Genomic DNA, 15,333 nt, shown 5'->3' on the forward strand with positions numbered 1-15,333 from the left:
TGAGTCAGTCTATTCCTCACCCCGTCTCCGTCATTTATCAAAATAGATTAAACCGAGCCATACTAAGATTATACGATGTGTAGACACACGACTCATCTTAGATGCCGATGGGGATTAATCGTGCATACGACAAATCCCCCTTTCTGCTGAACATGAGTGATTATATACCCGAAGGTATGTTGATCGATCGTACATCTTTAACCATTTAGCTCATCCCCCTTGGGGGGGGGGGGGGTGAAGTTCAAGTGCCCATCTACCTAGATTGAGAGGATGGGCTTCGCAGTTGCTTTTGCAAGAGTCGAGTGTTTGAGATTTTGCGCTGATGGACATGAGACAATAATGCCAGCAGCAGCGAGATGCAGGGTAGAGAGGGCGTGAGTTGCGTGAGTCCTGTGTTCCTGTGTCTTTTTTTTTCTTTCCAAGTAAACCACTTATACCCCAAACTATCGTCGGTGCGCGTCATCATTAATGGCGGCGCGCGAGCTCACTTCACGGTTGGTCGAAGCGGTTGTTGTTTGTTTACGTTGAAAAAGGGCGGGCAAGAAGCTGAGAGGAGGAGAAGCTGACCCCGCCTTCCCTTCTTGTCCTGCCATCTGTTCCCGTGACCGTGCTGCAACCACTTAAAGGCCGGGGAAGCAGACACGCCTGTTTCCTAAAACACGAAAGACGTGGGAGCTTTCTCGCGCACTGACCTGACGCAAGGGAAGGGGGGGGGGGGGGAGGTGTTTGGTTGAATGGCGGGCAGGATCGGGCTGAGACGGGGAGAGACGGGGGGGAGACAAGGCACCAGTGGCGTCGAGACGTGTTCCCTGTTGTTCATCAATCCAAGCATGTCCCATTAGAAATATCCGTACGATGAGGAAGATAGTGCATTGTGAAGGAAACGAGAGCGAGAGGGAGAGGGGACAAGGAGAGGAGACAAGGAGAGGAGGGACAAGGAGATGGTGACGAAGGACAAGGGGGAAGGTCGTCTCTTGGTCGAGGTACGTACGTACTCGTCTCGTTCGACCTGCATTGCTGGTGCGTTGCGTCCGCAGCCCTGAGCCTGAGTTTCCACAATCGTTCGGCATGTATGCCCCACTCCACCCTCTTTCAGCCAATCCAACATCGTCCTTCTTGATAGGAGCGGGTCATGATTGGCCGATGACCTCGAACCTGGCAAGTGGGTATGGGAGCTCCCAACCTCTCGATTTCGGCTCGCTCGAAGGGCAGGGCAGAGAGAGCAAGCAAGAGCATGGGGATCCAGCGGGTGCTGCATTAGAAAAGACGGTAGGAAGGTAGAAGGTTGCTGTCCTCCCACCCCACCCCCTTCTCCTCCCCCCCAAGGCAATTGGGTTGCTGCCCGTCTGTCGCATCTTCCTCCCGCTTTCTCCTGCCCCTCCCACGTTTTCCTGCGGCCACTCACTCTCAATCAGCGACATTTACATTTGCCTTGTCTCCTACCCACTCCTCCCGTCTTGTGGTAGAGGAAGACGAGCGAAAGAGCGATCTGATCCCATCAGCGCCGCGCCGCTTTGTCACTTTACCATACTATACCTACCTACCTACCTACCTTACCTTAGATCCACACTCAAATTCAACCTTGCTTCATACTATCTATCTATCTCACTCACTCTTATCGCGCGCGCGCAATTCGTTCCCCATCACATCCTGCAACCCCAGGTTCACATCCGCTCAGAACTTATACACTGTCTCCCTGATCGACTAGTCCCCTTCACTTCATATCTTCCCCCCCCACATCCTGCGTGCGCTGCACAACTACATACTACCTCACGTGAACCAACAAGGTACATCTATACCTTACATTACCCCCCATAGCCGCCAGTCTGCAGAAGGAAGTCTGTCTCTGTCGCTATACCGAGACGACCGCGGTCAAGGGTGCGCACCCAGACGATTCTTTTGACCACTACTCATGTTTTCCATGCCGTCCTTGGTCACCGTTAACAACAACGTTTCCCTGCTGAGCATCACCATCGCTCCAAGCACATACGTCGCAACTCTAACCCTATCCTTCGTCTTCGTCTACCTGTACATCGTCCAGGTCTCGTGGAAGCCGACCCTGGTCCCCAATATCAGCTACTTCAAGCGCACAAGTCGCAACGCCAAAACCACCTCCGCCGAGGCCGCAGTCGACCCATCTCTTCTGCCCCCGCCACCCACTTACAAGACTCTGCTCGCACAACCCATCGAGGCCAGCGGCGCCCTCGTCCGTCGCAGCAACCGCCACTCCTCCCAACCCCACCACAACCAGCACTATGATGATGGCCACGAAGCCGCCGCCGCCCCCAATGACGTTCGATCCGCTCGATCATTTAGACGCCTCTTTGGGCGACTTCGAGCCGACGACCCCGCCCCCCAACAAGAGGTCCACCACCGGGAACTTGTTCCGCTACCCATCGCACCACTCGGGGTTCCGGTCCGAAGACAACGAGAGCGACCTGGGCCCGGACCCAGAAAACTCAGTCTCCGCCGGTGGCTACAGTCCTCCGGCCTGGCGCCGCCTCGGAAACGGGAGCCGCGACAGCGGCTTTTGGCGCAGGAGTGATGACCTCCTTGGCGCATTCCCGCCGCCGTTCCGCCGCGCCTTTGGCACCAAATCGCGCGAGTCGAGCCCCGAGTATGACAGCGACGGTGACGAGCACGAGGCGGTGCTGCGCAGGGCTATGCGCACGAGGTTGCCGACGGGTAGCAAGAGCCCCGACAAGGGACGGTCGCCGAGCCCTGAGCCCAAGATGGAGAATACAACGATCAAGCTAGAGGATATCCCATGGAAAGAGGCGAGTCCGTCGGAGGGCACGTTGAATCAAGACAACTGTATGCCCCCCTTCACTCTGAGCGCGATCCCTCTCTTTGCTCATGTGTGACTGTCGTCAAAAGATATGAGACTGATATCGTCCATAGACATCAGATTCGCATTGCGCGCAGAAGTACAGCAGCGCACAGAACCAATCGAGGCACTCGTCCACTTCTTCCGCTCCAAGTGGCGCTTCCTAACTCACTCGTGGTCATCCACGATCCTATCCATCATCGTCGCCGTGCTCGCCGTCACTGCGACGCGCAACCTCTTCCAGCCCGCCGCGCAACAGCCGGTCCCTGATCTGGTCAAGGTCGCCGGAATCGCGCGCTCATTCGAGCCGCTCATCTACTTCTCCGAAAACGGCGCATCGCAGGTCGGCGATCTACAGGCCACGGGCGTCGCTGTTTGGGATCTCGGCGAGAGTGTGCGCTCCAGCAATATGACGTCTGCGCCCATCATCGTCAAGGAGCTCGATGACCTAAGTGACAGCCTCAAGACTCTGGCTGTTGAGCTGACCAAGTTCTTTGCAAACGTCGACGGTGATATTGACGGGTAAGTTGGAGTCGTTCGCTCATGAACCTTCTCATTCTGACACTTTCCCCCCAGCATTCTCATCGTCATGGACTGGGCGCGTAGAGAGCTCTCTCAAGTTCAGCACCTTCCGTCGTCTCCCTTCACTGCCGCCTTTGACAACATTCATAACCTCCTCTCCCTAGCCGGCGTCCTCGAGGACGGCTTCGGCACCCCGACTCGCCTTGGCTCCCTCTCGAGGTACATATTTGGCATGTCTAACCCGCAACGGACCCGCCTCACCCTCCAGCGCACGTTCAACGAGTTCCTCACTGTGCTCGAGGACGCCATCAACTCGGAACTCCAGCACTCTCTTGCCTTGTTCGCTCTCTTCGAGGCGATCGACCATCAGTTCCTGAACCTTGCCCGCACCGTCGTTCGCGAGGCCTCGGCGCAAGACGACATGCATGCCGACCTGCTGTCGTCGCTCTGGACGCGCATTCTGGGCGCCAACGCCGCCGAGGTGGCCAAGTACGACCGGAACCGTCAGCTGTTGCAGAATGTGAGGGAGAAGACAGTGCGGAACAAAAGCATTCTGGTCGAGCACAATGGCAAACTCATGGCGCTCAAGGCCAACCTCGAGAACCTGCGGCGCAAGCTCGTCAGCCCACTGGTCAGGTCCGTCAACTCGAGCACCTTGACTCTCGAGGACCAGATTCGTGGGCTCGAAGACGTCGGCGGGTATCTCGAGGGCGTGCGCACACGGCAGAAGGGCAAGCTGATGGAGATGCTGTACGGGAATGTGGGGAACAACCGCCGCCTCATTGAGGAGCGGTCGTACGACCGTACATCTTGAGGATGCTAAGGGCTGGGCACTGTCCCAACGTTTGTGCCTTGTTTGGTTGCATCTCCTTGCTGTTTCTTGCCCTTGTATACTGCCATGGCGTACTTGGAACCTAGAGAAAAACATCTACGGCGTTTCTGCTGAACTAGATAGACATTTGGCTAAAGCACTGAAAGAGACAACGATGTCTCGCGCGCATTTTCATAGGAGTTGGGGGACGAGGTCATGCAGAACCCTCATGCATTGGATGAAAACAGAGGCCACTGTATGTGGGACAACTAGCAGATGCCGGCGTACGCAGCTGATGGACTGGAGGACCGTATCGCTTCGAGGGGCGCTACCCTCTGTCGGTGGCTTCTGAGAAGAGAAAGAGGGAGAGAGAGAGGGCGCTTGTGTTTGTTGCTTTTTTCCCTTTTCTTCTTCTTTTTTTCCAAGCTAGGGCGGGTTAGGTGTTTGGGATATGGCGTTTTACTTTTTGTTTTTGTCTGCACTGGAAACTCTTGTCGGGAAAGGCTTTTTGTACCTAGGGGAGGGAAGTGCAAATGCGGAATATGAATATCGTTCAAACCAACCTTTTGCTTTGGGGGGGGGGGGGGGGGGCAAAACGGGTCCGGTGATGATTGCGATGTGGCCGTATTGCCATTCTGCCTACAAAGCCAGTATATAGTATACGACGCCGCTTTTGCGCCCACCACACAACCGGCACCAGACTTTTGTCAGCTTCGGCGGCGGACTCGGTCCTTGGTCGTGAGACGAGAGGGAGCAGAGCGGCCAACTTGACGTGGTTCGCACTATTCTTTCCCTTTGATGTATAAACGAGACCGACCTGTAGGGGCCTCGTCAGGAACTGAACCAGCCAGAGCCCTTAGGCATTGGCGGCGTTGAAAAGCGACCTAATTGGGCTGAAGCACCGCGGCGGCCAGCCGGGGCGGGAACGGGATGGCTGTAAAAAGGGGGGAAGGAGATGTATATGCTGCTGTCTCTGGTGAACGGCACCGTCTGCGGCCTGTTCAAGACGTGATACCCCGAAGGAGAGACCGAGGATGAGGGAGGGAGGGAGGGAAGAGGTGTGTGTCGACGCTCCATCCCGCCGAGCTTTCGGCCGACGGCGGCCAGCAAAGGTATGTGTGTAGTAGCCGGGCTGCTAGCGATCCAAGAGGTACACATGCGCTTTTCACTGGTCTGCTGCTACATTTGTTAGCTACGCTCGCTCTCGAGCTAGTAATCAAAATAGTCCACTTACGCGATAGGGCAAAAGAAACTGCTTCATCGCCCAGGTAAGCCAGTTCGACCATGCCGGCCAGGGGGGGGTATTAATTCCGCCACAAGACGGAGAGCTCTCCAGAGGTGGTGGACATATGAGTATGGCAGCCTTCTGACAGAGATCGCTTTGTTGGCCTCTCCCACCCCACCTGCCCGTCCTGCCGGGGAAGAGGGGGGAGTGAGCGAGGAGGAACCGCTGCGACCGCCTCGGGGATGGAACACGGACTCCCACGGCCCGTCTACCGATCCTCGGAGGCTTGCGGAGGCAAAAGTCGCGATATGCAAACGCGCCCCCGCCGAGACGTCCCTTCCATCGTCTTTTCTCGGCCCCTAAGAAGACCCGTAAGTATGTCTCGAACATGCTACGGGCCTGGTAGGATACGATGGCGCTTGTTGAAACGTTCTCCTCGAGAGAAGGAAGAAACCAAAAAGTTCAGCATCAGTAGCCTGTCACTTGGGTCGGTCTTAGCCTCGTGGTCAGTCGTGAGAATGAGGCAATAGTCAGGCTACGATTATCTGGTCGCGTGTTAATCAAGCAAAACCGGACGGGTTTAACGAGCGGCAGAGACGGATGCCAAACTGAGGCGTTCCGAGGGGGAAAAGGGGGGGGGAATCACGCATCACAACAGGAAGACCCAGAGGTTATTTATGAACTTTCCATTAGGAGATAGTTTGCCGCCTACTCTCTCTCATAACCACCATCTGCCAGTTTGCCTGAAGAAACGTGTACCGTTCTGTGTGGGGGTATTGGTGCTATCGCAGGCGAGCGAAGCCAGGCAACTCGCGCGACTCAAACATTCAACCGTAAAACGCCTTCCCGGAGAACCATACTGCGGGGCAGCAAACGACGCATCCCAACGAGCCTTCCCCGGCAGAAAGAGAACAGGGCCGCCCGCAGGGAATCCGCCACTCTCCCTGCCCACGAGGCAGTGAAGAAGTCTATCCATACATGCAGGCCTTTGGGACGTTTGAAGACAGATCCTGCAATGCTCTGCCAACTTGATAAAGCATGTCGTGGAGATCCCTTTGGCGTTTAAAAATGCAGTCGATTATGCCGCCTCATTTCAAATAACTTTTCCCAATCCGTGCTGAGCAAAATGACTTCATGAGCGTCGTCGTCGTATGCTCACTGGTCGTCGAAAGGATGCCCGATAAATAGGGGTATGATGACATAAGGAAATCATGCTCATGACGTTGCGTGATAGTCGAAGAGATGGCTTAAGCCTTGGTCTCCTCGGCCTTCTTCTCGCCCTCCTCGCCGCCTTGAGCCTTGATGTACTCCTCATAGACGCCGAGGGCCTCGTCGACCTTGGCCTTGAGAGCGGACTCGTCCTCGATGCTGCGAATCATTAGCAAGGGTTTGGCGGGCCTTGGGGGGAGACAGTGATAACTTACAGGTTAACAAGCTCAGCGTTGTCCATCTCGAGGAGCATACCGGTGATCTTGCCGGCAAGCTCGGGCTGAATGGCCTGGATCTTGGGGAAGATGACTTCACCGAGGATCTGCTTCTGCTGGCCGGGGTTGCTACCGGCGGCAGCGAGCTGCTGCTGGATGAGGCTGCCGCTGTTGAGGTCCTGGGCGGGAGCTCCACGTCCACCCTGAGGGAAGGGGGCGTTGCGGGGAGCGTTGGGGTTGGCACCGCGACCGGCGCCGGGCTGGTTGCCACCCTGGCGGGCGTTGGGGGGGAAGCCGGGCATACCGGGGCCGGGCATAGGCATGCCCTGGGGAACGGGGCCACGACCGCCCTGAGGACCGCCACGGCCGCCGCCCATGGTGGCCTGCTGAACCTGCTGGATGGCAGCGAGGAACTGGGGGTTGCCGGGCTGAGGGTAGGGAGCGCCGGGAGGGAACTGGCCAGGGATGCCGTAGACGGGGGGCATCTGCTGGGGAAGGCCACCACGTCCGCCCTGCTGCGGGTAACCGCCAGGGAACTGACCGGGGCGGCCGCCCTGAACGGCAGGCATGGCCATACCGGGTTGGGGGAAGGCCATACCGCGACCACCCTGAGGGAAGACAGGCTGCTGACCAGCGGCGTAGAAGACAGGGGGCTGCATGTACTGCTGGGGCATACCGGCGGCGGCGGCGGCCTGCTGCATGCGGAGCTGGTTGCGAGCCTGGATACTAGCCTCAAGCTGGCTCTTGCGAACATCCTTCCGCTGGGCAAGGGCGACGTAGAGGGGCTTGCCGTTGACCATGCGCTGGTTCATCTCGGCGACAGCTTTGGTGGCATCGTCGGGGTTGCTGAAGCAGACGAAGCCGAAGCCCTTGCTCTTACCATGGGGCTTCTTGTCCGACTTCTTGTCGGCCTTCTTGTCGGCATCCTCCTTGTCCTCGGACTTGGCCTCCTCGGCCTTCTCCTCACCCTCCTCCTTCTTGGGCTCGTTCTCCTTGTCATCGGAAGAACCCTCGTCCTCGTTGCCGGATTCGGTGGCGTTGTCACGCATGACCTTGGCGGAGGTGATGGGGCCGAAATCGGCGAAAAGCTGGCGGAGCTTCTCATCGTCAACCTCGTCGTCAAGGTTCTTGATGTACAGGTTGACACCCTGGTACTTGCTGGCCTTCTCCATGCGAGCAGCTTCGTAAGACTTGCGCAATTCCTCCTCGCGCTCGTGCTTCTTCTGGGCTCGGCCAACGTACAAGTCCTGTCCGCGGAAGTCCTTGCCGTTGAGATCATCAACAGCCTTGGCGGCAGCCTCGTGGGTGGTGAAGTTGACGAAGCCGAAGCCGCGGCTCTTGCCCTCCTGATCGCGAGCGAGGGAGGAAGAGGTGACATCACCGAAGGCGGTGAAGAGGTCGCGGAACTCGTCGTCAGTAACCTCGTTGGCGATGTTCTTGACGTAGATGTTGGTGAAGTTGGCCTTCATCTCCTCGAACTTGCTCTGGCGGTCCTTCTTGGGGATGTGGTGACCGACGTAGACCTTCTTCTCGTTGAGAAGCATGCCGTTAACGTGCTTGATAGCCTGGGAAGCAGCCTCATCAGTCTCGTAGTGAACGAATCCGTAACCCTTGGAGTTGCCGTGCTCGTCCTGGGCGACCTTGCAACTCAGGATGTTGCCGAAAGCAGCGAAAGTGTCGTGCAGAGCCTTGTTGTCGATGGCGACGTCGAGGTTCTTGATGAAGACGTTGCCCTGGCCGGTCTTGCGCAGAGCGGGGTCACGCTGAGACCACATGATGCGGCAGGGGCGACCCTTAATGAGAGTGTAGTTGAGCTCCTCGAGAGCCTTCTCACCATCGGAGGTGGTGTTGTAGTTCACGTACGCATAGCCGAGAGAGCGGCGGGTAACCGCATCACGGCAGACACGAATGGAAGCGACGGAGCCAATCTGGGAGAAGAGCTCAAAGAGCATGGCCTCGGTGACGGAGGGGTCGAGCTCGCCGACGTAGAGGGACGCAGAGGCCTGGGGGTGGGGAGCAGCGGAGCCGGGTGTAGGGCCAGCGGCGTCGGCATTGTCGCCCTGGGCGCCAGACTCAACGTTGGTGTTGACGGCGGGGGCGTTCTTGTCAGTGCCGTTGAGCGAGGCGTTGCTCAGGTCGCTGGCGAGCTGGTCGACAGCGCCGTTGTTGGCAGCAGTGGTGGCCATTGTATCGGTGTTGGATATGACACGGGGAAAGGATACTGCGACCACGAGCACTTGTTAGGATCGGACGACTGACTGATTGTGGAAATGGGATTGAGAGTGCGCCAAGGCGGGGTAAGGACATCGCGACCTGCAAAAATTGTACCGAGGCCGACTGAGAAGGGGAGGGGAAGGGGGAGTGAAAAAGAACATACCAAGTCAAGAAATCTGACGATGGGTCGTTGGACAGAACCGGTCGGTGTGGAGGAAGAGGGGGGGGGGGGGGGGGGGGGGGGGTTAAGGGTACGGCGGACGAGGCGAAGAAGAGGCTTTCTTGTCGAAGGAGGCTATGGCGATGTGTGACGTTTGACCGACACACACGGAGGGGGCACTTGATGCAAGATTGACAGGCAGGTGCTGAGGTAAAAAAGCAAGAAAAGAGGTTCGGTGAACGAGTCCTCTATAGTATTTTTCTTGCGATTGAGGAGGGGGAGGAGATTCCAATATGGAAGTGGGAAATTTTTGATGGGGGATTTTCAAGTTTTTTTTGGAAGTTTTTTTCTGATGGAAAAAAGTGAGCGAGACAGAGAACAAGTACGAAAGACGTACTCCTTGTCAGACCCTCTTTAGATGTGAAGGGGGTTGTTGATAGGGTTTGTGTGGTTGGTAGATGAGAAAAGAAGAGAAGAGGAGGAGGGAAAGAGAATTTCAATGAATGTGGCTTTCGGAGATGTTTTTTTTTTTACTGGATCTGCCACATGCAGTGGAGGGTGAATGAATGGTGCGGTGCTGCGTGCCTTCCCACCAACGGATTTTTGACTGGTTTCTCTTCTTGTCACTGTTACGGATACTGTTCTACGTGTATTCCCCCCCTTCCCTCCTTTCCCGCCTTCCAGATTTTGTCATTTTGTCGAGGGGCAGCCGGCAGGAGCAGGGCATGTGCCAGAAGAGTGGATACGCTAGAACCAAGTCACCATCATGCGAACACTATCAGTTCTCGCAGCAAGACACCATAGATAACAGATATCGTTCAGCATCCCGCGGCTCTACCGATACGAGACGTTGAGGTACCTGGTGGGGACACCATCGTTAGGAATGAAAATTGTGATTCCATGCGACCGCAACGGTTGTCAAGAGTGAACCCTGCCTGCCTGCTACCGACTGCAAAAGAAAATACAAACAATCATGAGGAGAAACAGCCAAGCCCCAGCTGGACGAGTATTTCCCGTAAACACATAAACACGCACCACACGACGTCAGTCTACTTACTAGATTGGTGACATTGATGGTATTGCTCATTTCCATACGAGCAAGGGGCACAGGATTCGAGGCATGGCTGCTGCAATCTTGATACCTCCCAGAAGAACGGCTTGTCTGTGCCCCCCAAGCGCGCGCCCCAAAAGTAGCACCGGCACTCCCGTCATGTCATTAGCTGCCGCCTTGGACATGGCCTTAAGGAGGGGGGGGTTGTTCAAGCCAGTCCGTCGCTGGAATGCAACCATGCGTACATCTCCAGAGGCTGTGACTGCGGTTGATGATGTCTGGTCACAGCGGCCCATCATCCATTATGGTGTCCTGATTAGGTAGGTAGGTAGGTAAAACAACAGACGACCCCCGGACGACAGTCAGTGATTGTGACGCAAGTGTCAAAAACAAACGTGCAACTGCAACAACCGCTCGAGCTACTGCTTGTTGAAACAACCTGACAACTGCGCCTGATACCATGGTGTTCCCTCAAAGATGAAGAAGGCCGGCATCGCTTCTTCGTGACTACACATCGTCTTTGTGTTCCCGGGGCTGGGGGGGGGGCAGAGGCAGGCAGACGTACGGAATCATTCATCATCCGCTGCGTTGGTTCTACACCGACACTTGCACGAGTAAAGAAACTGTATTTCGAGTCAGCCAAGTCCTGATGGCGAATCGCCGTCAAGATATAGACTTTTTTTTCTTCCTTTCTGTTTTGCTCATGAGTGTCTGGATTAGACCTGCGTAAATCTCTCTAGAGCTTATTGTTAAGTCTTGAAGCTATTGTCGTTATTATTGCCAACCGCTCGGAATTAGGTCACAAACGTTTGATTGTGTGTTCATTACCCCGGCTTCGGCTTGCCTTATCGAAAGCCGACCAGCTCACTTATCTGACACAGGTACGTACCTTTTCGACCACAGCATTGACACTACCTGGTGGTGGTGGTGGGTAGGTACCCAAGTACGTGGCGTAGCTACCTACCCACCAACTCCGGCCTCAGAACCTTCCACAACATCAAGCCGGGGCCAGCTCTAGCTTACCTCACCACCGTCTGTGCTCTCTATCTCGAGAAGCCGGGCCCCACCAACCAGTGTCCAAAGCCTGTGAATCCCCCTCCAGTGACAGTTCGATTACATACGCCCGTCTGAACGTGCTGAAGCTTCTTCTGGAGGTTAACCGCCTTCACTGACCCATCGTCGAGCTGCGGCACCGTCTCTGCTTGACATGAAATAACTCTGCCACCCACCTCTATTCTCCCTGAACGCGTTGCTCTCAAGGAAACATGTTTCCCACCTTCACAGGCAACTCCCGACGCCCCCGGAACGTGAACCTCAGCGGCCAGAACCTGAACCCATTCGCCGCCTCGTCATGGACTCCTGCTGCCGGTAGCGGCTCAGGAGCCTCCAAAACCGTCTCCAATGCCCAGGCCGAACGTGCTCAGAGGCAACACGATCGAGATAGGTTGAAGGCGGCAGGCAAGATCCAGAAGACGTGGAGGGGCCACAGGGTCAGAAGGCGACTTAGAGACTCTCGCCGCGAGGCCTTCGACGCTCTGTACATGAACAACTCGCATTTGGGCACACAGCAGAGGCTATCAACCGCCTTACCACTGCTGATAACCACATTCCAGTCCAACCACGACAAGGACCTCCAACGCCTCGTTTGTTTCTCCAGGGAGCTGACTACAACCAGCCTTGAGTGCCTCGCCCCTGCCACTCTTGCTCCTTCTCGACTGGCGCGATTCGTACAAATACTTGTCGAGGCTCTGCACGTCCAAACAGAGAAAAGGTTCCCATCCACCTATCCACCTGTGATCGATAATGACTGACAGCTCTTCCAGACATGAAGCCGACGATATCCGACTCCTCGTGGACCTCCTGACGCACATCGTAAACGTTGCCCCCGACTCGTTATCAAAGTCATTCCGACAATATTACACCGTGTTGGCAGAACTGTGTGGAATACTCGGCGCGGACACGGCGGCTCTGGAGGCTACGTCGAGGGCTGTTCTTGTGCCTCTGCGGGCAAAATCCGCCGACGATTATCTATTGGCAGCCTACGAAGCATTCGCATTGTCGTTTCTGACTCGCCATGACCTGTGTATTGTCGAGGAACACGCCCCGGTAATCTCTCAGAACCTTGACTCTGACAAACTTGCATCGGCAATCGCTACGGCATACAACAATGGACGGATACACGGTGCCGGCCGGGACGGTCAGGTCTGGCTTTTGGCGCATTTTATCGGCTTACATCAGAATACGGGCACTAAATATCAAGGGCTGAAGCATCTGGACGCACTTCACATCCAACTCTCGAGCTTATCTACAGAAATCAGCCTCAGACTTTCTGTAAAACCGGCCCGTTCTACATCACCAAACGCAGACTCCAACAGTATCGAAGAAGCCTTGGTTCGGCCACTACCTGGCTATGTCACACAGCAGCTTTCGTCATTAGTTGATAGAGATGGCATCTCCGCGCTGCTGGCTGAGCTTACCACGTGAGTGTACCACTAGCCCCTGCTGATGTATACTTCTGACACTCTTTAGTCACTTTGGCTCTCAGTCGTCAAGCCACGAGTTCCAGACCGCAAGCCTACTATCTGGCTATATTCTCACTCTTCTCCGGTGTTTCCCCAGTCAAGGCGATGATATCCGTATGCGTCTCTTCTTAGGCGATGTCAGATCGAGCACAGGCAGCTTGCCAACGATTAAGTTTCTATGGCAAGCCATGGGCCAAACAAGCATATACAATAAAATTCTGCAGGACTCGGCGTCCGTCACGGGTTTGCTACGGAACTACCTCTCAAAATCCCCGAGGTCAAATGACTCTCAAGAACCGGAATGGAGGCTAGTTCTGTTGTTCCTCGAACTCTACATTTTCATTTTACGTTTGAGTGATGACGAAGACTTTTTCAGCAGCATTCACCCAGGAGTCATACAGGGCGAAGGCCAAATGTCTCGGTTGCGGTCGTGCGGGCTCTCTCTCTCCGAGGTGAAGAATCTCACAATTGTGCTCAAGCATCTGGCTTTCACACTGCATTACAATGCTACCGATATCCTACAGAGTGTCCAGCAATCCGAGCCGATATCAATGAGCCAGCTCGAGTCCTACTTCGGAAGTAGCCACGCTGCAAAAACTTCGAAAGATACCCGAAGCCAGGAATTCCGAACCAACGCAGCTGATACCAGACTTGACCTCGGTAGCCTTCGCAGTATCGTCACAACGGCCTTGCGACTTGTGTATGAGCGGGACTCTCGGCGTCCTTTCTTGCCTCGAGATCATTGGCTCATGACCTCGAAGTTCGACATGGAGGGCTTTGTCAGCGCCGTCGTGGCAGAACAAGAGCGACAGAACGAAGTATCTGATTCGAGCGACGAAGAAGAGGGCGACGTTGAGGAAGATGCGACCATGGGTGGGCTGAACGATGGCATCATTCACACCATGGCTGGACAACGAGTCTCTCGACATGCGCAAATTGAAAAGCTTCGGTCCCAGCAACGCAAGGCACAGCGCGATCGCTTACTGGCCGTCATCGGGCCAAAGCTGGAGATCCTGAGACACATGCCTTTCGTCATTCCTTTCGACACTCGTGTCCAGATCTTCAGACAATTTGTGTACCTCGACAAGCACAAGCGCAGGGAAGGCATGGATGCCGACCAGTGGAGAATGACCATGCTTCATAATCCCCTGCGTCCTCCTGGAATGGGTCCGACTGGACGACACCATGGCAAAATCAGGAGAGGCCAGGTCTTCCAAGACGCTTTTGAACAATTCTATGAGCTAGGGGAAGGCCTGAAGGAGCCCATACAGATCCAGTTTGTCGACCAGTTCGATACGGTGGAAGCAGGAATCGATGGCGGCGGTGTTACAAAGGAATTCCTGACTAGCGTCACAACGGAGGCTTTTGGGCAGAGGGACGGCATCTCACTATTCACGGCCAACAGTCAAGGCCTCCTATACCCCAACCCAACAGCTATGGATGAGCTCAGGGAAGCCTTGAGACGAGCCGGAGTTCCTGAACGCAGTGCAGAGTGGCAAGATGAGGTGCAAGATCTGCTTCGGAAATTCGAGTTCCTCGGTCGAATCATCGGAAAATGCATGTACGAAGGAATACTCGTCGACATTGCGTTTGCCGGGTTTTTCCTCCTGAAGTGGATCTCGGGCCAGACTGGAGAGAACAGCTACCGTGGCAATGTCAACGATTTAAGGGATATGGACGAGGAATTCTACCAAGGCATGCTACGTCTGAAGAACTACAAGGAGAACGTGGCGGATCTGGCGCTGGATTTTACCATCAATGACCAGGTCTCGCTGCCCGGGGAACCCGTGCGTACCATGACTCGGAACCTGATCCCCAACGGCGAAAACATCACTGTCACCAACGACAACCGGCTCCTCTACATATCCTACGTCGCCCGCCACCGCCTCGTAGCACAACCCGCCCAGCAGACGGCCGCATTCCTTCGCGGTCTCCGCTCCATCATCGCCCCGTCCTGGCTCTCAATGTTCAACCAGAATGAACTGCAGCGTCTCGTTGGCGGAGACAGCTCCGAGATCGATATTGAAGACCTCAGGAGAAACACAATTTACTCGGGTTTGTACGAAGTGGGAGACGACGGACTGGAGCACCCGACAGTGCAGCTATTCTGGAAGGTCATGGCTGAGTTTTCGGACCGGGAGCGGCGAGACGTGCTCAAGTACGTGACGAGCACCCCACGAGCGCCCCTCTTGGGCTTCTCGCAGTTGAGTCCACGATTTAGCATCCGAGATGGAGGCGAGGACCAAGAGAGGCTGCCGAGTACTAGCACCTGTGTGAACCTGCTCAAGCTGCCGCGTTACAAGAAACAGGAGACACTGAGGCAGAAGCTGCTCTACGCCGTTTCCTCGGGGGCCGGGTTCGACCTCAGCTAAAAAGACGTACTGCTGGAGAGGCAGATCCGCAAGGGACAGTAATGATGTTATGACACATGATTAGAGCAGACCACGGATATTCTAGTGTAATTTTATTGTTCTAAGCTTTGTTGGTCCCATGTGTTTGCGCCACCTGATACCATCACAGATATACCGAATAAACCTGCCGACTTGTTCAATAAGCTCGGCCACCCGTGGTTTCTTG

The 15,333-nt window shown here is 55.5% G+C and overlaps 3 protein-coding genes across 3 annotated transcripts; 2 read left to right on the plus strand and 1 right to left on the minus strand.

Annotated features, from left to right (window-relative positions):
* Positions 1-2,288: 2,288 nt before the first annotated feature.
* GLRG_08839 (uncharacterized protein) lies at positions 2,289-4,163 on the plus strand (the record flags this gene model as incomplete). The annotated part of the gene is made up of 3 exons (XM_008099389.1): positions 2,289-2,814; positions 2,902-3,349; positions 3,404-4,163. The coding sequence occupies 3 exons, from the start codon at positions 2,289-2,291 to the stop codon at positions 4,161-4,163; spliced, it is 1,734 nt and encodes a 577-aa protein (XP_008097580.1).
* A 2,469-nt stretch (positions 4,164-6,632) lies between these two features.
* On the minus strand, positions 6,633-8,995 carry GLRG_08840 (4 family polyadenylate binding protein; the record flags this gene model as incomplete). The annotated part of the gene is made up of 2 exons (XM_008099390.1): positions 6,633-6,753; positions 6,810-8,995. The coding sequence occupies 2 exons, from the start codon at positions 8,993-8,995 to the stop codon at positions 6,633-6,635; spliced, it is 2,307 nt and encodes a 768-aa protein (XP_008097581.1).
* Positions 8,996-11,499: 2,504 nt separating this feature from the next.
* Positions 11,500-15,128, plus strand: GLRG_08841 (HECT-domain-containing protein; the record flags this gene model as incomplete). Its single annotated transcript, XM_008099391.1, has 3 exons — positions 11,500-12,005; positions 12,058-12,714; positions 12,764-15,128. The coding sequence occupies 3 exons, from the start codon at positions 11,500-11,502 to the stop codon at positions 15,126-15,128; spliced, it is 3,528 nt and encodes a 1,175-aa protein (XP_008097582.1).
* Between the last annotated feature and the right edge of the window lie 205 nt (positions 15,129-15,333).

Source organism: Colletotrichum graminicola, assembly GCF_000149035.1.
Source record: "Colletotrichum graminicola M1.001 genomic scaffold supercont1.41, whole genome shotgun sequence".
Classification (NCBI taxonomy): Eukaryota; Fungi; Ascomycota; class Sordariomycetes; order Glomerellales; family Glomerellaceae; genus Colletotrichum; species Colletotrichum graminicola.